The sequence below is a fragment of the Anomalospiza imberbis genome, chromosome 1, assembly GCF_031753505.1.
Source record: "Anomalospiza imberbis isolate Cuckoo-Finch-1a 21T00152 chromosome 1, ASM3175350v1, whole genome shotgun sequence".
Taxonomy (NCBI): domain Eukaryota; kingdom Metazoa; phylum Chordata; class Aves; order Passeriformes; family Viduidae; genus Anomalospiza; species Anomalospiza imberbis.
The window spans coordinates 83,503,162-83,527,000 of record NC_089681.1 but is presented as its reverse complement, the minus strand read 5'-3'; the positions used below and the strand labels follow the sequence as shown (position 1 = coordinate 83,527,000).

Genomic DNA, 23,839 nt, shown 5'->3' with positions numbered 1-23,839 from the left:
GCAGCTGCTCTTGTAATCTCCAGAGTGGATTGTCCAGGTTGCCGACTGCTTATGCTGTGAGGGTACCCAGAGGAGCAACTGGCTGCAGGCATTCACAAACATGGACATGATAGCATGGAGATCTTTCTGCAGAAGAGGTTCTTACCCATTTCATAATCATTGGGATATACAACATATAAAAACAGTTGAAAAACCACTGATGTCCCATCTTGTACCAAGTATATTTGCTTCTAATTTTGATATCAATCTTAGACTACTCTAGTATATCTGGCATCCAGTATACCTGCTGCATTTATAGGACTGGGAAGGACAGTGTCCTGATTCTTATGAGTGCCAGGTGATAGTTGTCATGTTCCTAGGATTTTATTTTTTATTTTTACATGTCAGGAGAAATACACAAAACAAGCACTGCATCTGGTACTTCATCCCTCCCACCACAACTGATGTTTCTATACCACTCTTGAGGTACCTGCAGTCATCCCTGTCTGTCCGTGAGTATGCAGCTAAATGGAATAAAAAGCAGCTAGAACAGTGCCTTTCACACCCAAACCTGCTCATAAGCACAGCAATTCAGTTTCCAAATGCAATCACATAAGCCAATATGTAGCAAAAATTATAAGCAAACTCATACAGATGTAGGTGACTTATCAGACCCTAGTAGCCTTAGTATTTTGACCTAGTAGAAAATAAATGATGATGTGTCAAACCAATGATTTAACACAGCAGGACTTAGCTATTAGTCATTACAGAACATACTCAAATCATAAAATCATAGAATCATAGAATAGTTTGAGTTGGACAGGACCTTTAAAAGTCATCTAGTCCAACCTTCCTGCAATGAGAAATGAGGTCTCCCACTTGATCAGGTTGCTTACAAGCCTGTCCAACTCACCCTAGAATGTTTCCAGAGGAAGGGCAAAGTAAAACAACCCAAATCAAACATACATATGTGAGCACACACACAAAACAGCATGCTGCTCAATGTGCAATGAGACACAATTAGGAAGCCACTAAAAGAATCTATCTCAATCTATTATTTATTAAAATTACAACAACCAGTAAAGATCCCAGAATCACAGAATTACAGAATTTTTAGGGTTGAAGGGGACCTCTGGAGATCATCCAGTCCAACCCTCTTGCCTAGGCAGGGTCACCTAAAGCAGATGACACAGGAACACATCAAGGCAGGGTTGGAACATCTACAGAGAGGGAGACTCCATGATCTCCCTGGGCAGCCTTTTCCAGTCCTCTGCCACCCTCAATGTAAAGAAGCTCTTTCTCATGTTGAGGTGGATACAAGACACAAATTAACATCTCTGGAGACATTTTTCTCAGGCACATTGCTATACACAGCAGTGATGATTACACAGTAGCATAATTTTTTACCCTTGGTGACAGTAAGGCCCTAGGTAAGGTACCTCCCTTTTGCCTTGGTGCTGCAGATCCAGCACCTGTGAAGCAAAAAGCAGAAGTGCACTCAGGATTCTTTTTTCCTCCACTGGACACCTGCAGCCCCACTTGGGGTTAACCCTGGGCACCAAATGGCACCTTCAGTCACTGCAGAGACTTGCTCAGTCCAACCTCCTCTGATTGGCCCTCCCTGAAATTCAGCCCCTACTGCAGGAGCTGTTCCAAGAATGAAACAGTGGGACAATTTACAGACAAGACTCTAGAGTGTGACCACCATTATCCATGGTATGAAGAATGGAAGTTAAATGCCTTAATTATGTTAGCACACTGCCCAGTAGCACAAGCCAGAGGCTGCTGAGGGGTCCCCTCCTCAACTCATGCCTAAATTCTCAAGGTGGGGGAAATATGTCCAGCTCTTCTATCCTCCCATGCTTTCCTATTTCTGACAGAGCACTGTACAGAAGAATTTGGGGGATGTGCTCAACAGAGGTCACATTTTCCTACAACTCCTGGAGGATTTGTGGTTAATTCAGCGCAACACATTCTAACACTGGGCTGATCTTCATGGCACTAAGCTCTTAATTACTACTCAGATGTATATATCAACAAATAATAAATCCTCTTAATTCAACTGAGCAACAAAGCAGAAAATACTGTAGTCACACTATTATTTTAGTATAGTTAATAAGAGTCAAAATTACACACAATTTATCCATGTAAATGGATAGGAAAAAACAAAGGAAAGGAAAAACAAAACCCTGATCCAATTCTACAACAATGGCACTAAAGTGCATAATGAGATCCTGTAATTCCAAAATGTTTTGTTGCATTTTAGTCTGATCATTAAGTTGTTTACTGTACAAGAAGCTACAATATCTTGAAGACAGTCAGAACAGGAATGGGAACTCCAGCCCTAACAGAAAGTCAACTTTTCTATTCATTTTGACCAGGCAAATATAAATGGTGACTAAAAACAAGCAGCCCAGTTTCTACCTAGGAGTCGTATGCTCATTTTCTTGCTTTGAGACCACTCAGTCATTTCCCAAAGAAACTTCCATTTCTGCTTGTCAAAGTTTACTTTAGTAAAGACTACAGATGAGGATTTGAAGGTGGCAGTGCTCTATATCGTATAAAAGTTACATGGTGTGTCAGTGCGTGATAGCAGAATTTGCAACCTCTGGTGCATCACATCAGTATTACCAAGATGTCACAGTTGTAAGAAGCCTTCATTTACAGGAGCAGTCTTAAGGGATGTACTACAATGATTTTAAAACATTGGTTCAAAGTGGCTGCGAAGAGTGTGATGGTCATGATGTCCCATTAATGGGCCCCTTTTTACTTCAAAATGAATGCTATCCAGAAAGGACAAAGGTGTAAGAAGCAAGTCATTGCGTGGTGATGAATAATACTGTTTTGTCTTTATGTTGATCCCTTTTTTAAAAAGACAGAACTTAAATATATAAACATATGAAATGCATAGATAAATATATAGAGATAGCTATGTTAATATGTGGTTTGATCAGAACTGGATTAAGCAAAGACAATGTAAAAACAGCACAACAGCATGATTAAATAAAATACTCACTACAATTTGCATTTATGTAGTTCTGAAACCAAGAAGCAAGAAAGCCATATACAGCAGGGAGTCTCATTATTTTAACTTCAAACCTTGGCAATTTAGATTCACTTAGTGATGAGACATAATCAAAAAATTTCAGGTGAAGAATTCAGCCTATTCCTCCTATTTTTTTTACCTAGTTAAGAATCAGAAAGGCTTGGGAGCAAGATAAGAAAACTTCAGAAATATAGCGGATTTTTACTTTGAGTCTGTACTCAGAGGTTATAATGAGCAAAGCACTGACTCTCCTCTTTGCCAGTGGTCCTAATCAGTTAAATTTGCATTAAACAGATTAGCTGATATAAAATCACCTTCTGTTAAAGTATTATATTTGCATTTTGGAGAACAGGGTCTGCACGGGTACAAGTGAATAGTGCCTTGTTCTCTTTCTTGTTTAATTAATCCAAGTGTATTTACAGCAAGCAGTAATTCATCAAGCTGAAAAATGCTGAAATGTACTGTACCACAGTTGCAAATTCACCTGTACACAAGGAAAGCTCATTTCTCCTTTCCACTGGTGTTACATTAACATGGCTTTAACTCTGGTTGAGCTAATCCTTAACTCATTTTAGTGTGACAGGAATAACAAACTTCAAATCTTCTACTGAAGGCAGCTTTAAATTTGCTGCAATTTTTTTAGGTTTTTTGGGTTTTTTTAAATTATTTGACTCCAGTGTCAAATTAACGTTGGATACAGATATAACATAGTGACAGATTGCCTTCTGGGCTCAGATGAGAAACAGTTAATTTTACATGATAATTTAAACTTTAAGGAGCCTTTGGTAAGTAATTGAGGATATAAGACTAGATAGAGAAAAGTTCATTACAAAACCAAGCTAATGTAGCACTTGCAGGCATGGAGAACATGCTGCTTCAGAAGAAACACATTCCTGCAACCCAGAGAAATACTTTCTTTCTTTTAACAGCTGAATAGAGAAGAAGCAGCTCCACAATGCTGGGACTTGTCCTGCAACTTAAGTGCTGTTGGTCCATTTAGTAGAAGTCTCAGTCATGGCAGGGGGTTAAAGCACCGAGACTGCTGATATTTTCAAATCTCTTAGCAGCAGTAACCACACAGCAGCTTTTCTGCAAAATAAATAAAACAAGAATCCAGTTAATTCAGCAGTATATTTTTTTTCATTTGGTTAAGTGTTCTGGGATGACCACATGGTGGTTTCTTTGTGCAAAAAGAAAAGAAAGCAGCACTGAAGCTTCTTGCTTACAAAGGATTCTCACAGCCACCTTTTCTGTGAAATGTTTTATACAATATTAAAAAGACAAGGCTTCTTTGTTAAGTGGAGAATTGATCCTGGAGTTATCTCTTCAAATGCAGCTACTCTGCTTTTTTTACCTCTCTTGCCATATAGATCATGGGATGCAAAGACATGCTGCAAACCTCTCCACTTATTTGTGTTACCACTGCAAGCATTTATAATGCCAGGTTTAAATCAACTGGCACTTGAGCACATTATTTTGGGTTAAATGTGGTAACCATACTACTTGCCTGATAAAAATAGCTAAAGGGATTCTTTAAAAATAAAGCACAGCTATGACTTTAGATCCACTCATTAAGTAAACTCAAATAAACTCCAAAAAGAAAAACACACACAGAGGAAATAACACTGCAAAAGCCAAAACCAGATTTTCCTGCAAGTTAGATCATGGGTAGGTTACTATGTTACAGAGCTATTAAAAGTTTATTTAAAAATAATTTTGACTGCTGTTGGACAGCCAATTTATCTTAAAGTTGACTTTGGTTGTAACAGAAAATTGTGTAATACAGTGCTTCCTGCATTACAGAGGGAGAATTTTCACCATTTTGTTGTTGTGTTTGTTGCCACAAGTTAGTGGTTTGAAATGGGAAATCCAGATAAAAACACTACAGGGCTGGAAAACCTGTTTAGAAATCTACTGTATAGAAGAACACAGGTGAGTGGACCAAAGCTTCATGGAATCTGTCTCAGCACCCATGAAGTGAGTGTGAATACTGAGGATCACAAAGAGGTATAAATTTCCACTGGATTTCTACTCCAGAAGCCAATGTTCAGATATTACCATATCAGGAAGTTGCATGGCTTCAAAGAGCAAGTGGGATGTAATAATGGTACATTGGTCCTTACTGGCTTCCACTGTATGCACTCAAAGGCATCTTCATGTCTCTGGAATAGCTCATGTAAAGATCATTACCTTCTGTGTTACTACACTACACTGTATAAAATCTGCTCTAATCTTACTTAGTCAGAACAAAAATTTCAACCTCTCACAATACTCTGTTTTCCACATGTTCCTGGAAAAAACTTGTTGCAAAAAAGGCCGATATATCACTTGACCTACCAAGCAGATGATAAATGATGGCACCATTAAAAACTTGCCTTTTGGCAAGTGGTGAAAGGTGGACTATTTTATTTTGGCATCCTGTTGTTACTCATGACGCACTACTAAAAGGAAGTGGTTTTACGGTGTATGTGTGTGTTCTCAGCCTAATTCACATCTTGATCGTTCACCGAGTTTTGCCCAGAGATGGCCTCCAGAACCTTTGAGCAGTTCCCCTGGTCCCTGAACAGAGCCACCAATTTTTGTGGTAATTGGTGAAAGTGGTGGTAGGAATTGGGGTATTGATTTATGGAGACACTGCACCTCCTGAGGCAGCGCAATTTCAAAGTGGCCGAGTGAGTTTGCATTGGTCAAAGACCAGGGACAGAAAAAGAGAGCAGACTTAAGTCTGCCTCATCCCCAGGGAAGGCAACCAAGCCAGCCTGAGAACCACTAATGAACTGTTTGTTAATGAAAGGGCAAAGACAAGGAGTCAGGGGAAAAGGACAGAGAGATGCTCTGTCAAACTCATTTGAGTTGCTAACAGGGAAGGTAAGTGCCTTGTCAGAACTGGGTCCTCGTACATGCAGAGTAGCTTCTTTTAGGGGTCACCTTGCTTTGATTTTGCTCCAGTTAGTCAAGCTGCCCTGAGGGTCTGGCCCGTGCCTCTCCTATAAAGTTATTATTTTTCATATTTCTACCCTTTTTAAACAGTACTTCTAACCACAGCATGAAAACCCGTAAGCTCTCAACACTGAAAAATTATTGGGTGAAATCCCTGCCCCATGAGAGCCAGTGGGAGCATAACCATTCCCTCTAAAATGGCCAGGGTTTGCAGCACATATGGCTCCATACCCATTAATTATTTTGCACATTGCTGTTACTTGGTATAAGTAATAGAGCCAGTTTACATTTTGAATGCTTTCCAGACAGCAGCAGGGATGGTTGTGGTGAATACAGTTTGGACCGTGCACTTTGGACTACCCAAGGTTTTCAGCTGTCCACTAATCCCTTCCACAGGGGCTACAGCTTTTACATCTGAAGGAACATTTGGGACCTGAAACAAACCTTCTGTTTGGCAGCTCCTTCAGAGAGGTTATTGAGCCAGGGGTGCTTGAGACACACAGTCACCTTTAGCCTTTTTCTAAGGGGAAAAAAAAAAGATACTGTTATTGGAGCACTAATTGAAGAGCAATCATGTCTTACTTCTACTTAAGGTAATGGCAGAAGAACACTGCAACATCAGCATGTTTAGTGAAGCTATTTTGCAAAGCAAAAGTATGAATAAAATACATTGCAGGAGAAGATGCAAAGGACAACATGAGCTGTAAGGTTTGCATTAGGGTAGGGTTTCCTGAGGAAAAAAACCTAGTGATAGGAAGGACAGCAGTCTGTGCTCTTGCAGCATTTGGAAAAGACTGTGTGTTCCCCAGACTGCAGAAATGATGGCTTCAATGGAGCCCAACTAAAGGAGTCAAATTATATCCTACAAAAACTCTGAAGATACATTAACTATGACAAACACTTCTATTTTGACTGTGCACACAAACTTACAAATCTTCTAATAATCTCATGGGCATTGCTATTCTTGGAGATACAACAAAAACTAAGTTTAAGTGAAAATTAGAGTACTTTATTTGATTTTTTGTATCCTATTTTATAGTAATTCTGGTTATCCTTAGTCTATAACAAGAACATTTTGCAAGGACAGAGCTGACAAGACGATACTCAGTCCATCCCACTGCCTTATCAGTAGGGCTACCTCTGCCCGATTATCATCATAATCTTTAATTTTATTAACATTATTTTGTTAATTAATAATATAATCTATTAATTCTTAATGATGGCTGTATACAAAAATGCACCTTGACATATACATCCTAGGCAATACAGCAGTCATTTTATTTAAAACAGAAGTGTTTTGCCTGCAAAGGAAGAAGTGAATATTGCACTTCAAATGCGGTAAAAATTCTGAAACCTGCTTAAAATTATCCCCTTGTGAACCACTGAACCACAGAGTGGATTCATTTAGAAAGAGCCAACAGAGGTGTCACCAACAGAGTGAATCTCCAAAAATTACTGACACAGGAATAATCTAAGTGATTTAAAACCTTGTTGCTTCTCCAGCTGAGCCCAACTGAATTGAACAAATAACTTCTTCTGTGTTGGCCACTAAGCTGGCTACCACTGAAGGGCAAGAAGGTGCTCAAGTACCAAGGTATGCACCAAGTGAAGTTCCAAGCTCTGTTGGGAAAGGTATCTCTTTGGAAGAGTAGGATGAAACAACACTCAGGGGGCATCTTCAGGAGAGCAACAAGAATCATCCCCAGCTGGAAAATCATTTTCATATGATAATTCAGTGCTCATTTTGTAAATACTTTCATTTTGATGAGAAACTGATCCACTCAGAAACACACAGCATTGCAGGATCTTATATTTCCTCCCAGACATGCAAGAACTGATGAGCCAATGATAGCATGCAAATTCTAACAGCTAAAAAAAAGCAATGGGACGCATGTGGATCAAAGTGGCAAGAAATGAATCAGTAACAAAGACTCAAACGAAGTTAAGAAAAATGTCAAAGCAAAGTGATGTGGCAGCACAAGAGGGCAACAGTAGATGCACAAGGATATTTAAATGTAGGGACCTGGAGTCTGCAGTGGAGCTTGTGGTCTGTTAACCATGGGTGTTTTAAGGCAGCAGTTGCACTTAATCTCCAGCTAGAGGAAAACCAGAATGCTATTAAGAGTTTTTCCCAGAATCTCAGAATTCAGCAATTATCTGCTACAGGTCATGTGTTCTGCCATCTTGCAGCGCTGTCATTTCAGAACAGTATGACAGACAGCAGATTAATTAAGTTTTGTTTCACAGCAAAAATATATTCAGGTAATTTCAGAGCATTTGATGGATACAATGAACAACATCAATGAAGTATAATTATAATACTGTATGTAACATAAAAAACTTATGTTAGCTCTTCAGTGGAGCAGCACAAGTGACAAAGTATGTCATAACAGCATGAAATACACATTTCAAAGATACAGGATTATATACCATTTTTCCTTGATGAGAAGCTTTGATATGAAATCTTTGGCCTCATCAGAAACATCTCGAAATTCCTCATCTTCAAAATCCCAGTTACAGGCCAGGATATTGTTGAGGGTCTCATTGTCGTCATCACCCAAAAAAGGAGACAATCCAGTGAGGCTGAAGTAAAAAGGAAAATGTTCAGTTCTCCTGTCTTTTCCTCTTCCTGTACCTGGTCTCCAATGTGCTAGCTAAGATTGTTCTATCACTCTGGCCTAACTTAAAAAATACTACTCTCTAAGAAGGTCTCCAGACCATTCCCGTTTTCTCATCTATTTACATATTTAAATAATCAGCCCTCTTCTCTAACACACGAAGCATTACTGTCTTTCATGGTAGGTCATATTTTCTAGACATCTGACCACTCTTGTACTAACCACTGTGAATTTACCAAGCAACTTACATTATTCTGGAAGTGTGATGCTCAAACACTCCTGAGAGATGTGCAAAAAAGCAAAGATTAAAAGTTCATGGCAATTTGAAAAGAGGAGAGATTTCTCAATATGGAACTCGAAAAGAAGTCTACATTTCCTATTTTGGGTACACAGTTTTTCACTCTTCCAGTATAACAGCAAACTTGGATGACTGACACAGTTCAACCTAGAAACAGCTTACAAATCAGATACTGGATCCTACTTACAGCATATAAGCAATGACTCCTAAACTCCACATGTCTGTAGGAAAAGAGACAAACTCATAATTCACAACTTCAGGAGCAAGAAATTCTGGAGTCCCAAAGTTAACTCGAAGTTTTTCCCTGGGTTTATATCTAGGAAATGGAAACATTAACAAAGGACATCAATTACAGTTCTTATTAATGTTTCATCATCAATTGTTTAGCACTTAGAGGAATTCCAGAATCATACAGATATTTCAGTGGGAAAACAAGGACAGACAGAGGCACAAACTAAAAAGAAATATATTCATATATAGAATGAAAAGTATTTTCAAGCTTTGTATCATACTAGGACAAAAAGCAATTGCCAAAAAAAGGAAGAAATTCATAATTCAAGGACTTCTCAGAGCACCTCTTACCATCCTTTTGGGACTTCTCCACATCATAGGCATGAAAATTTTAACCAGTAAATCCTTCACTGAGGTTATAGCACCTAATTAAACTAGAAAGGGATATAGCATGGCATATATTGTAAGACCCCTCAATGACACTCTCTTTTTAAGAATCTCTTAGTACTGGAGACAAGAGACTAGAAAAGATGTACCGCTGGCCTTGTCCGTTTTAGCTATTCCAAGGTACTTATATGCATTCTTAGTGAAAATCAGCCCTCTTTCAACCATCTACCTGAAAAAAAGGTTTCAGGACACATCTTTTTCACTCAGCTCCAAACATTCCATATTAAAAGATATCCCTGGTTCAAAGAAACAAATTTGTCCTAAGAACAGTAGAAGACCATTATGTATCAAATACATAATTGTAGGGATACAATACTCTTTTCATTGTTTCCTAGTTAATTTATGATTAGTGAGAACACATGGATGTACCTTCTTGCCAATCCAAAATCAATAATTTTTATTTGATTTGCTTCTCGGTTAACGCACAGGATATTCTCAGGCTGCCAAGAGAAACAAAAAAAGAAAAAAACTTGAATGAGAAACAAGTATGAAAAACTGGGCTTTTAGTAAACTGTAGGGAGAAAAACACTAATAACAGTGCAAATATCTCATAAGCGCCTTTTGCTTTCCTCCGTGTTCAGATCTCTCTGGATACCCCCCTTGCTGTCACAGAGCAATAAGAGCCATACATTTTGTGCTTTCCAACTGCTTTTCAATTTGACATAAGGCAGCAGTTCAGATAAATAACTCATTAGGGGGAGGGGGACAGGGAATGCAGACTTCCATGGAGGGGTTTCAGGATGCTTTCACTGTGATTTTGAAGACCTTAATAAATTCACACTGATTTTTTTTTTAAATTTAATATTTTTGGCTTTGCAATTATCTTACAGCTTTACACTTCTGAGTGCTCAAAAGTTCTGTCAGATCGAACATTAATATATTAAGCCAGTCACATCAACTTTATGTTTTTTTCAGGTGTTTTAATAAAAAACAGGATTCACATGTTAAATTTCTCTGGATTTTCGTAGGGCCAAATGTTACTCTTCACTTTCCTGGCAGGAATCCATTAACTTCCAAGAATTACTCCAAATTCTTACAGAAGGAACTGAGAGAAGGATTTGGCCAATTGTCTTTGAAATGTAAATACCTAAAGCATAGTCCCATATTCACTGCCAGCACTTTTATAGCTACTCTGTCTTGTTGCTCAGTGAGTCCTCTTTGAAACAAAACAGCCCTCAACACTTAAAACATTAGTTAACCTTTGTCACTGTTACTAATTCATTTTATATGTAGGACTTTTAAACACCATATGTCCATAGTTTCTGAGGTCCTGGATGATTATCGTCAAGATGATTTTCCTTCAATTTCAAGCTTTCTTTCCCAAACTCATTTGTTACTCACAGCAATCTATGAACAAGCAAAATAGAAGGGAGAAGCCGTAGCTGGCGAGCACATGAAAAGAGGTCTCTGGGATTAATTTCTTGGATTGTATATGTATCTTTTTGTCAGCAGTTTGACCTCATATTAAAACTGTGTCATCTCAAGATCATAATTAATGTGTCCCAAAGAACTTTGTGAACTTCTGTTTGACAGGTTTCTAGGTAACTGGATGTTTACAGAGAAAGTGAAAAGTAAGTCTGGTCATCGATCGGCTAGAGAAGCAGGTCCCAACAAGCATCTGCTCATTTCCTTAACCACTGCAATAACAGTATGCTAACAACATTAAAGATGTACTATATTAACTCAGTTATTATAAGCCAAAAGCAGCAGCTGTTATAAATATCTTACCAAAGAGAAAACCATCTTGTGCACTCCTTGTTTCTTTTTACTGTATTGTAAAGCTCAGGGATTACTAGGAAGCTTTTTAGCCAGTCATAAAACTAAAGACATCATCCCATTTTATTCCTGCACTAAACAGAGGTAAGAAACAAGTCCATTATTTAATAAAAAATTGGGCTAAGGGAAACAGAGCCATCTCAAGTGTACAGTTTAATGAAAAATAATAACAAATGTTTTCTAAGGGGTGTCACTTGACCATTTGCAGTTGACCAGAGTAAGAATGTGCAAATACATGATAGAGTATTTGTACATGTGTAAGTCCATGGTAGAGAATCTGCCACCTTACTCTCGGCTTTCAGCTACACTAGCCGTATTTTTTACATTAATCACTGACTATTTTTGTTCCTTTCATTTCAGAAAGTACTTTTTAACGTACTTTCCCTTAATCTGGCTATCTATTGAGGCCTTTTCATGACAACAGCAGTTAAGTGTAGTCCTCAGAAAATTGTGTGGGCTTACACTGATCCTGAATGATCCTTGAATTTAGTTTTACTCACTCGTGCCTTTCTGCATAGTAAAAAACCAGGGACAATTGCCACCCCACTGCTGATGTGTAAAACATGCATCTTGTGCCGTTGAACTAAATAATATTTGCGCAATATCTTGGGACCTAAGTATTGAAATTAAAAATAGCAACGCATTTGTAGTCAACTGCTGGATATTTATGAAATCAGTCTGTGGAAAATTTAAGTACTATGAAGCTTGATGACATATGACCACAATTTTCATCTAATTTACTTAGTCCTGTAGTAATTTAACTGATTTCAATGTGGTTAAAGTAAATATGCATTGAAATAAAGAAAGCAGAATAAGACTCTTTGTTGTTTCTGCCACAGGAATCTGCTAAGCTTTATTGCCTACCATTAAGAATGGAATTTCCACATCTGTCATTGCACAAAACATACATCTCAAAACTCTACCTTGAGATCCAAGTGAATAATGTACATTTGGTGCATGTACTGAATTCCCTTGCAGATCTGCTTTATGAACGAGATGGTATCCATCTCTGTCAAATTGTAGTTTTCATCAATAATTCGGTCAAATAATTCTCCTCCTTCCACACTAAGGAGAAAAAGACAATAAAGCAGTGACCAAGTTCAAATCCCATCCCATGCAATAAGACTAATGCAGAAAACACACTATTGACTATTTTTATCATTCACAGTCAAGTTCTGTAAGATGAGCTTGTACTTTAATCTGAACTTCCCAAAATCTGAGTTCTGATGCATACTGGCCTGTACCTCTTCTAGGCCTAAGAGTCCAGTCCCCCATCCATTGAAAACCATGAACATCTTGAAATTTAATATTATGCTGTCTTGAGTTCTTAGTTTGTAACAGTGAAATTAATGATGTTCCATGAAAAACCAAGACAACGTGATAGAGAATCTGCAATTAAATCTGTGGTTTCTTCCCTTGGAGTTTAAGAGACACAGGATACAAAAGGTCAATCTCAAACTATCTAAAGTCAACAAAAATTATTTAATTTCTCTTCACATTTCAGTATGCCTCCAGTTTATCTGTTCATAGGTACACAGATACTTTTCTTTTGTGATATGTTAATCAGATAGACCAAATTCAGAGGACTATCTGAGAATGGCCAGAATAGTCAAATTCACCTAACTTTGAACCTTCTGCCATGCATTTTAATGTTTTAGTTTTGGTCTTTTTGGCTTCCTTAAGACAGCATCTGCTTAACCTGAGCTTAAGGCGGGTATTTTGTGCCTAATTAGCCTGATAACCCATCATAAAAAGCAGGTTTATCCTTTCAGGCACCCCATATAAGGATTAGCGTAACACCCACATCTGGCTCCTCTTTGGTGTAAGATGTCTGCTTGTTTGCCTCACAGAATAGGCGATATTTTAAGAGGTTTGTTTCTCGGCTGACACAAATTAAAGTATTAAATTAAAGATATGATATGTAACACAGCTCTATCTTCAATTGAAGCAGTTGCTTTACAGCACCAGGAATGTGGCAGACTACTGTAAAAAATGAAAAAAATGGCTGCATGGGAAAACTTTTAAATTCCCATTTTTTTCCTGTTGTTCATGAGAACATATATGCATTTTCCACCTGTAAGAAGCTCTAGTTCTCATTTCAGGAGAAGGAAATTGACAATTCTAGCAAAAGTAGTAAACACAGGAAGGAAAAGAAAAGAACACACTTACTATTCCATGACGAGTACAATATCATTTTTAGATTCAAAGGCATCATATAGCTGGATGAGGTTGACATGATTCAGCTGGTTCATGACATTGATTTCATTTTTTACTTCATCCTGTAAAGAGCCATGAGTATTGCTTCAGATACTTTTTTCCTAAGTAGGCTACATTTGAAGCAAATCTACATTATCTTCATGTTTTCTCTTGTGGCAACCAAACTCAGGGCTCCTTCAGCAGCAGATTGTCAAAGCTATAGGAACTAACGGACTGAACTCAGAGCTTGAGTGAGGTGTTTCAGTGATAAGGTATTTACTGGAAAAGGAAGAGGAAAGCCCACATGGACAAGCAGCAGGCTCCTAGGGATGTAAAGGGAAAAGAGAAGTAAAGGAGGATTTTGTTCAAACTGCTGTACGTGTACAAAATCAAGCTGAAAGAAGTCCAGGACAGTCCTCAAAACCTAACTTTGCAGTCAGAGGAGAGAGACTGGTACCTCCATTCAGCCCAACTATTTTAGATATGCTGAATGAGGATGCCAGTCTCTCTCCATTCACCACAAAGGAATTCTTGGAGATCAGCTGGGCCACAGCTATACCTTAGTAACCCCAGTTACCTGAGACAAATCTCACTCTTGAATGCCCTTAATGACACCCATGTCACACAAAGGATGTCATGCCTTTCTTTCCAGTGAAAGCTAGTCGCAGATGGCCAAGAGGTTTGCAAAACAGCTCAGACTAATTCCTCTCATCTGTATTTGTGTTGATGCCAGGTGCCCAGATCATGTCTGTTATCAGCACTGCCCCCACTGACATCAAGTCATTGCAGCAAAGGCTACAATGTGCTTGGGAGGGAATACACTATGTCACAGGCCTGATAAATGTTTTTACCATTGAAGAAAACACTAATAGAATTAGCGATAGAAAGAAAAAATATATATAATATTTAAAAGAAGCAGAAAACACCCCCAAAATAGTACTTTGATGAGCTACTAGAAGTTTTGGAGGATAAGGGAAATAGAACTGGAATTAATGGTATTCCAGCAGGTCCTAAGAGTGTGATGGCTAGTGAGACACTCGGTCATGGCCTGTTGAATAGCTGAAGAACAGTGTGTGATCCATTGGGGAACAAAAGACTAATATAATTCTCTACCAACCTTCTGTTTTGGACCTTGTGCTTTTATAATTTTGGCTGCCAGCTTGAGACCTGTTGCTTTCTCTTCACATTTGTGCACTTGCCCAAAACGCCCACTAGAAAGAAGGAGAAACAATCAGCCAGTGATATAGGTGTCAACTCTGAGTGTAAACAACCATAAACATATGGTAACAACTATATGTAAACAACTATAAACAACCATAAATTATCCTCTCCCCACTGGCTTTCATTTCAATTGTTCTGTTGTTGCTATTTTATTGTGTAGATTGTACTTGCTACTACTCATTTAGGCACATCAACATCACACACAGTTCTATCTGGTACTACCCCACTTGTATGATTCATTATACTCACCTCATAACCTGCAATGACTAATCCCAGGAATATCAAGGATATCCTGTAAGGATAATGGCTCACTTCTGTGCACCATCTGCCCCTCTCCATTGCATCGTTCTCCTGCATGGGAGGGTTGTGTTTTCATGACTAAACAAAGCCTTACCCAAGAGTATGCTGCCATGAAAATTACAGTATCCCACTCTCCTAAATAATGTCAGCATGAGAGATAAGTAATTCCATGGCCTGTCAGATCAGCCTGCTAATCTATCTGAAAATAAGCATGTGTTTTCAGGGGTGAGACTCACTGAGAGGAAGAAGACTACAATATGTCTCTACATACTGCTGATTGTAATTTGAGGTAAAGTATTTCAGCATCCTAGGAGCCCTGTCATAAAGCCTGAGGGCATCTGGCTGGCCTAGAACAATGCCAAACACAGGCCAAGTCTGCCGGTGCCAAATAGCAAGCCAAAATTCACTCTCACTATAAAACTAGCCTCCTCTTTCCATCCCTCTATAAAGCACTGTAAGAACTTAGACTTTGATGACTTCAGCTCTAGTGGGGCATGTTGCCTCTATTCACCTCCCAGGGTGCTTGGCTGTAAATTTGTGCCTTGCTGTCCAAGTTGATTTACTACACCTGACTTACCCTCCCAGAATTTCATCCTCGTTGACATTATAGTAATTGCTGATCCCCACCCTTTTGGCTGAGACAATCCGGTGATCAAATGGTGCTGGTGGAGTGGGAATATCATCTAAAAAAGACAAAACGGACAGAGAGCAATTAAGCGGTCCCATGCAGTGCTTGTCTATCCCATATTTTAGTTCCTCTTTTCCCCATATAAGTTCATTTAAGAACTGAAAACACTTACTGTAAGCTTTATAGACAGGTCTTTCTTTGTTATTGAACAAGGGTTTTAATTCAGAAGTTCTGGCTCAGAAAAAGAGGTTGTTGTTGGGGAGCTTCACTACCAAGACAAGGATTCCCTTTTCAAGTTATTTATTGTCTTTTGTACAACAGCTGGGAGAGGCAAAGTGAAGACCACTAGACTATACCAATGTAGCTGCATACTTACAAGGGGCCTCAGCAATTCAGCCCAATCTCTGATTTTTTAAAATATTATTTCCTCCTCAGGGGCTGTTAATAGGTTGAGCATGTACTGTAACGCTCTGGTGGGGTAGGAAGAGAAACAACTCTCCTGCAGACCCAGCTAAAAGAGGATATTTCCTAGTTTTTGGTGTTGACAGTGAAAAATCCCCTTCTTAACTGACTGACAAAGCTTGTCCTTCTCCACAGTGTGGTCATCACCTTTAAAGATCACATTTAGAGCTTGTGCACATGAGGGAGTTTCACCCTGGCGGACAGCACTTGGGGTTTCCAGTATGGCTCAGGACACACGGTAACTGTCATATGCTGCTCTGAAGAATTTCTGTCCTTAAAAAAAGATGGCAGACAAAAAGTAAAGAGGGGCACAGAGGAGGGATGGTTCCCAACATTGCACTGCAGCAGCTATGGAGTTTTGGCAGGTCTTGGGTGTTACTTTCTGGACTTCCACATGCTGGACCTTTCTGCCATCCTGATGTCAAAATCCCTGCTGGAGACCAGCCCTCCATGCCTTAATTTGGATTTTTTGCAGGCAGTTATGACTTCAATTTCATACCCACGTTGTTTTTCATTTGATTGATACTCCTGAGAGTGACCTTTGGCTGACCAAGGTGACAAATACTTCTTCAACTGTTTGGGGGGGCTACAGCCCCAGTGTTTCAATATGAGCTCTCTGGTTTGGAATGCCAGCTCTTTTTTGTGTGAGGCTTGTTGAGCAATTTTAAAACCATTCATTACTCCAGTGAAAATGATCAAAAACACAAACAAGAGACCCCATGACAGCATGTAGCTGGCAGGAACACTTTGGCCATTAATGTGGCAGTAGATTGTCCTTATTCACAGTGAATGTCCATTTTTCCAGGACACCAGCTGTGTACCTAGATTTTTTTCTGACAGTGTTAATAACTTACATGGTCAGGAAGTTAGTTCATGGTCAAGGAATTGTGAAAAGCTGGGGCTTCTGGAAATTTGCCACCTACTTGGGATTCTGCAGAGTTTGAATTGCACGACTGCAAGTATGGGTCTTTGCACGATACCAAGACAAAAAATGCCAAGAAAATCTCTAACCTAAGGCAAAATTTGACTCTAACAACACAAACTCAATCAGCACCAGCATGTAAGTGACAGAAGAAAATGTAGTTCTGAAAGCTCAGCTAAAAACATTGCCAAACTTTGGGCAAGGGAATATTCTTTTAAAGACGCCAGACCGCTTTTCAAAACTATATTTAAGTTTTTGCCTTCAAGATGTTCCCCATGACAGACCCTCTATTTTTCTTTTCCTTCCAACCAGAGGAGATTTTTCCCTATTCAAGAACAATTTCCCATTACAGATCAAAGATGCTCAAACAGAGACACTATAACCTTAACATCATCCATAACAATCTCCTAGAATTCACAAGAGTTTATGGATTTTAAAGTTTTAGTTTGCTATCTCCTGTTTTCTGCTACAAAAACCTAGCACAAACCTATAATAAATGTTTCCCTCCCACACTCTCCCCCCTTTCCCAAAGCAGATAAATTCATCTTAAGTCCTGTGTATGCACATGCACACACATATATTTCTAAGTCTTTCAGGCCACCTCCTCACATGCCATAACTTCATTTACAGGAATAGCCACCGAAATTCTCAAGATGGAGGTCTAATATTAGAAATGTCTGCCTCACAATGGTGAGCACTGCTTCAGAGCTTGGTGCCTGAGCACCATTTATCTGACTGTTCAACAGCATCACTCAGGCTTCCACACAAAAATCTGTATGTCTTTGCTTTGCAGCCTGCAGTTGTTCTCACTTCAGATTACAATGGTATGAATATGAACAAGCTGGTTTTTCAGGCTACGTCCACAGCATTGCAGAGTCCCTGTTAACACACATTCACAACACTTCCTCATGGTCAACCAAGTGTGCCACACCTGATATAATTTCTCCTTCCACTCTATACTTAGGGACCTTAGCTCTTTTGTTAAAATAAGAGGGAGAGAGGATAGTGTTAGTGGAGTAGTTGTGGCAGAAGCAAATTAAGTTTGAATAATTTCTGACAGAGCAGAAGCCTCTAATATGAAAGCAAGCAGAATTGTCTTACTTCTCATCAGCTTAAGATGTAGCCCAGGAAAAACTGTTTCCCATCATACAGATCTTTTTCCCCTACTAATTAGAATCACAAAATTATTATCTTCTACATATCTCTGTTCTTCACTGTAATACAAGGGGAATCAAATGCTTTGCCTTTAGGATACTTCCTTTAAGAGCTCTTTATAGTTTTTATATGCCATCAGCACTTTCTGAAACTACTCTGCTCTTTTTGTTGTTATCTTTTACTAGACCTTCATCATGCACTCGATGCTCACTGCTACTACTATGCTAAAACTGGCAGGTCTGCCCAGGGATTGAACTAGAATTTCCTGTACCTTTTTCGCAGCTTTTACACCTGCAAGGACAAAACATGGTATTAGTGCAGAGTACACTTAAAGCAGAGCAACTTCAGAAACATAGGTGAAAAATGCCTACACAGATATTGCATTCAAATAACATTAAGCTATTTTGTTTCATGGTGTAAAATTAACTGGCTTAATATTCATGTTGAGAAATAAAAATGTCCCTTAAATTAACCATGACAGCAAAAGTTTTCTTCTCTTTCTTCTTCTGAGTTCTTCTAAACTTGACATTAGGCTATCAATCTCACCTTTAAAGCCAGGGGAGAGCATTGAAATTTCCCTTTGTTCATACAGGTTCCTAAGAGCTTAAATTTGTTTATCGCTAAAAGGCTATATATTAAATCCAGCAAAGATAAAATTGCAGTAAACAAATTTATTAGGTCAATTGCCAGGGCATTTTTTTTATTTAAACATTTTTATGTTGTCCTTTAAATTGCTACATTTGCAGTAAGTTAATTTCCAGTTGGCAGATGGCATAATCTATTTCGCTGATGTTTATGACATTGCAGTATATAAACATAATTATGGGAGAATTCTCCTCAGAGATAAAGAATAGCATAACATAATTCCCATCTTCCTAACATATTTCCCAAGCAAACAACCACAGCATACTGCTAATACCATATGTGGTGGATTGTTTGTCTTTTTTAAGAGTATAATTTCACTTAGCTCAGAGACATAAACATATTTTTCACTTTTGTATTGGGCTAAATTTTCACCAATATTTGTACTAATCAGCCACTCTGACTTGAACTACATATTTTTCTGAAGCAAGGGTCTTTTCAGAATGTGTAGTTTGAATTTCAGACCTTACCTTCCCTCTGATACCTCTTCATCATCACTTTGTTCTGCCTCATCTTCCTTTTGGTAAGGAGCTGGTGGTTCCTCAGCACCTTTTTCACTCTTATCAGCATTTTCCTTCCCTTCACTCTCTTTGTCCTCTTGTCGTTCCTCAAGTGCATCTTCAGACACCCGATGTTCCTCCTTCTTCTTCTTCTCCTCATCTGCTGGGGACTCACTCTCTATCTCCTGCACAGTTAGTTTTTGACAAGCATCATCAACAGCATCTTCTTCCTGCTGCTTTTCTGGAGTGAAGGATTCCTGAATAGAGTTTCTCCTATATTCGTAATGGCTTTCTAAATACAAACTTTCTTGTTTCTCCTCTGACTCTTCAGTATGAAATTTGGGAGGATCCACTTCAAGCAGAACTGAACTTTCCCTCTTGGCATTTTCCTTGTTGAGCTTATCAATTTCTTCTTCCTGAGAGGAGGACTGACTCTGCTGGATGTCCCCATCTATAAGAGATTACAAAGCAATCTGTCAGTGGTTTTCTGATAGTCAGTAACACTACTAAAGTAGGGCTGCACACTTAGCATAACTTCTGTTGAATTTTGAGCTAGGTATTTGCTTTCCTCTCCCACTTTCAAGGTCAGTACAAGTGTCTCCTAAGCAAGAGCAGACTACTTATTTAAAAACAGTATTTCATGGGTCCCAAATGCTTTCTTTAAGACACAGCACTAGAAAATGTTTTTCTCACTCCAAGTTATTGTCAGCCAAGTCAAGGTTAATAAACTCATGCAAAGCACCTTATTGAGCAGTTGGATATGTGTGCTCACTCACGCTGATGAACACACATGTAACCCAAGCAACTTCACTGGAGTTGCTCAGGAAAGTCATGGCTATTTCAGTGATAGTTCTTAGGAACTAGAAGTTGATCAAAGGGAAAAATAGTCTAACCTGTTGAATCTGGTGGCTTCTTTTCTTTTGTTTCTGTTTCATTGAAATGTGACTTTTCTTTGATGACCTGTGGAGAATGCAATTAACGTATTAGTTAATTTGTACAGTGTACATGTTGTATTGGTCCTCAAGAAATCGCAGCCTGATTTTTGGTCAAATGCAAATACTCTGTGTTGTAACTCACACATTTCCTATAAATGATGGTCCTTATTTTAATCACTACAAGCCGATTGAATTGATACCAGTGCAAAGCAAGAGAAATTATCTTGGTTGTAATCAGCATCAGTGTTGCCATAAAAACTGTCTAGAAAAGATTAGGACTGAACCTCAGAGACTAAACTGAAGAAGCATTCAGAAATCAGCTGCTGGTCTGCCCTAGCTTTTGCTGTTAAAAAACTTCGTTAAACCAAATCTCGGAATATTTAATGTTCTAGTAAAATGTTCAGTAACAAACTTACAGACACTTATCAAGAAGTTCTGTGCTGTTTAGTCAACATTTGGTAATGACTTCTTTAATGATGCAATGATTTATTAAGGGCTGACTGAGAGTAACCAGAAATTGGAGTGTACAAGCCGTGCAAGCCCTAACTTCAGCTTTGTATCATTCTTTTACTTACATTTTACAATGTTGCAGTGACATCTAGAGGTGCTTCATACCAATCCGGGTCCTCATAAAACCTCTGCAATTACTGTAACCTTTGTTGATATTAACTCCTGTTTCTATGCTATGTGCTCCCTGTGTTTTTTCCTGGACACTGCTAGACTTGTCAGTAGGTGACCACAGTACAACATGGTATTTGCTGCTGCTAGCTGATCCTTTTTTCACCTTCTTCCTCTCGCAATGCTATGAAATTGGCACTGGCATTACTATTATTAGATCCACATGGTGTGAAAAATGCTTTTACCTCAAAATATTTTCCAGAGAGGCTACCAGCTAAAGCAGTATTGTACATATCCCAACAAAATATACAAGTTTCGGCACTTAATTTTGAGTGTCTTAACCGTATGATCAGTCCCACAGACCTGGGCACCAACCAGTCCTATTACTAAACATTTGTTCTGGTAGGCCCTCCACATTTTTTTATGTATTACTTTTTTTATTTTAATTTAATCAGGCTATATAGAAAATAGGCATGAAATCAAAGCAATGTCTCCGCTATAAAGAGAGTTCAAGGGAAAAGAAATTCCATGAGAAGCCAAAAGAGTTGAGACAAACTGGATGTAACTGCATAGAGGACTTGTTCAACAGGACTTGTTCAGAAAATCTTGATCACAAGGGACAAGGAAACTGTAATGTGAGCATAAGACCTGAGACTGACAATTATTTTGGATGCAGTTTGTCCCAGGAAGTTGCAGGCTATAAAATGAAAAAGGCCACAATACAACAAGGTAAATACCTTTGAAATATAAATTGGAGCGCTGTTCCCACTGAACTTAAATATATGTAATGTTGCCAGATGGAACACAGGGAATCAACCAATGCTCTAAAAAGCACTAAAAAAAAAATAGGGAAAAGCCGCAGACTTATTTATTCTGCACTGTGTTGGCAATTAGTAATGCACTCGCATTCCTGTAAGTATGTCAGCCTCTCCATACCACTGAGGACATCAGCTCTGATCAAACACAGTCAGCTGAGCAAATAACCAGAGAAATGGCATCCAAGCTCTTTGATGCATGAGGCCAGATTTCACTTCTGCATTCAAAATTAATTGCAGACACACGGCACTTCCAACTAAATATTGCTGTAGCTTGCAGGTGTGAAACACAGAAGCCAGCTTTTGAAAATCCATCTAGTGGAAGGAACACCGGACAGTGCTGAATACCTGAGACTGCCAGGGCATTACATAAATTGCTACTGTGTTTATTCAAGCACCATTTCTGATCTCTGACATTTCAAAAGCAGATGAGGATTTCGTACTAATTTAAATGAAAAAAAAATACAAATAAGATATTTACTGATACCTGTCAGAATCAATTTGAAATAAATACAGGGGCAAGAGTGGTCTAGAGTAAGAAATACAGATATAAGGACTAGATAGTGAAATAATTGTAAATACATGACCAGTGTATACATGAACAACCCAGTTTTCTCCACATTTTGCTGTTTGTAGAATCATGTGACTTCTACTTGTCGAATCTTGACCTGGCAATAAAAACAAGACCTTTTGCCCATTACTTCTTCCCTCTAAAGGGTAGGGTCTCACCAAGTTCTCTGGAGCTGCCAGAAGTCAATGTATCCTTCCTATCCCAGCCACAGGCGGTACAAAGACCTCCTTGTAGTTTGTCAGGGGCATGTGTGACGTACAGCCCCAGGCAGTTGAACAGCTGCTCTGAGAGCCCACAATTCCCAAAAGCCATCACACTGTTTGAAAATCTCATCTGAAAGGTGTGGTGGCTTGTTAAAGACATCTATCCCACCTAATTATTCTTCATACCACCCCTCTTCCCTCAGTCAGTTAGAACTTTCTTAAGGGTCTTTATAACTTAATCCTGAACAATATTTTACTTATTTATGTATTATTCTTCGCAAACTTATGTAACATGACTTTTTCCAGTCTGTAATTTCTAAAATCACAGTAATCAATATTTCTTGGTAGAAAACATTTTTTCCCTTTCTTTAATGACTTGAATATGTAAAATCAGGTAATGGCACTACAGTAATTTTTCCAAGTCATACAAGCCAAAAGCTTCAAGGAATTTTACATTCTAATTCCACAAAAGCTTAAATATGAAAGTTTGTGTTGCGACCCTGTAAAGTATACCACAGCAAAAAATGTGTCTGTATCTACACAATTTTGTATTGTGTCTTCAAAAATATGTTTTCTAGACTTAAACATATTCTTTCATAGAGTATTGCCAGACCCTAAGTAAGAGAGAAAGAATTAAAGCCCAGGTGATGATACAGAATAATATGAGATAGTCTAGAGGCTGAAACTTCAATATAGACCAACAGGGAAAAAAATTGGAAATTATTTAGATTGACTTTAGAAATCAAGGAAAAAGCAATAATATATATATATATATATATGTATGTATGTATATATATATATATATATATATATATAAACATAATATATTCTAATTGAAATTTCAAATGCAGCAAGAAATTAATGTCTTTTATAGACATCTGACTCCTTTTTAATGAGCTGTACATGGTTAAAATCCTTCTTTATACTGGAGCAGTCCTACCTTTGGAATGTTTTTTTAGCTAACTTTCAGATTTTTTTATTCACCTAATAAAACTCTTTGATTCCTTTTTTTCCTACTGCAAAAATTTTTGCAATGAATGGCCTCATGAAGCAACTTCAGCCAATCAGTTAGAGGTCCTTTATCACCCCACCACATTTCATTTGATACCAAGACATTATCCTCAGCTTCCATCTCCCAATACCAAGACACAAACCTTTGCATGTGCCTAAACCACATTTAAACTCTGTGTTAAAACCACATTTTAACTCACTTTCTCATATTTTTGATAGTTTGCAAAGCTGTATTATGGCAAGATAACCTGGTTTTGTGTAAGATCTGATCATCATTCATTTATCAAAATTATTAAGTTACTTGAGATTTGCTATTAATGAGTTT

At 38.3% G+C, this 23,839-nt stretch overlaps 1 protein-coding gene across 4 annotated transcripts in view; it reads right to left on the bottom strand.

Moving 5' to 3' along the window:
* Positions 1 to 422: 422 nt before the first annotated feature.
* The window catches only part of MYLK4 (myosin light chain kinase family member 4), a 79,750-nt gene continuing 56,333 nt past the window's right edge, over positions 423 to 23,839 (bottom strand). For all 4 annotated transcript variants that reach the window (XM_068198225.1, XM_068198209.1, XM_068198218.1 and 1 more), the window contains 13 exons: positions 20,255 to 20,321; positions 19,332 to 19,812; positions 18,491 to 18,510; positions 15,630 to 15,735; positions 14,649 to 14,742; positions 13,505 to 13,614; positions 12,259 to 12,400; positions 9,929 to 9,999; positions 9,069 to 9,197; positions 8,396 to 8,548; positions 7,989 to 8,061; positions 6,410 to 6,485; positions 423 to 4,114 (listed from right to left, as the gene is read on the bottom strand). In XM_068198225.1, the coding sequence (XP_068054326.1) occupies positions 6,438 to 6,485; positions 7,989 to 8,061; positions 8,396 to 8,548; positions 9,069 to 9,197; positions 9,929 to 9,999; positions 12,259 to 12,400; positions 13,505 to 13,614; positions 14,649 to 14,742; positions 15,630 to 15,735; positions 18,491 to 18,510; positions 19,332 to 19,812; positions 20,255 to 20,321 (1,494 nt within the window). In that variant the 3' untranslated portion in view covers positions 423 to 4,114; positions 6,410 to 6,437. The remainder of the gene's footprint in view (positions 4,115 to 6,409; positions 6,486 to 7,988; positions 8,062 to 8,395; positions 8,549 to 9,068; positions 9,198 to 9,928; positions 10,000 to 12,258; positions 12,401 to 13,504; positions 13,615 to 14,648; positions 14,743 to 15,629; positions 15,736 to 18,490; positions 18,511 to 19,331; positions 19,813 to 20,254; positions 20,322 to 23,839) is intronic.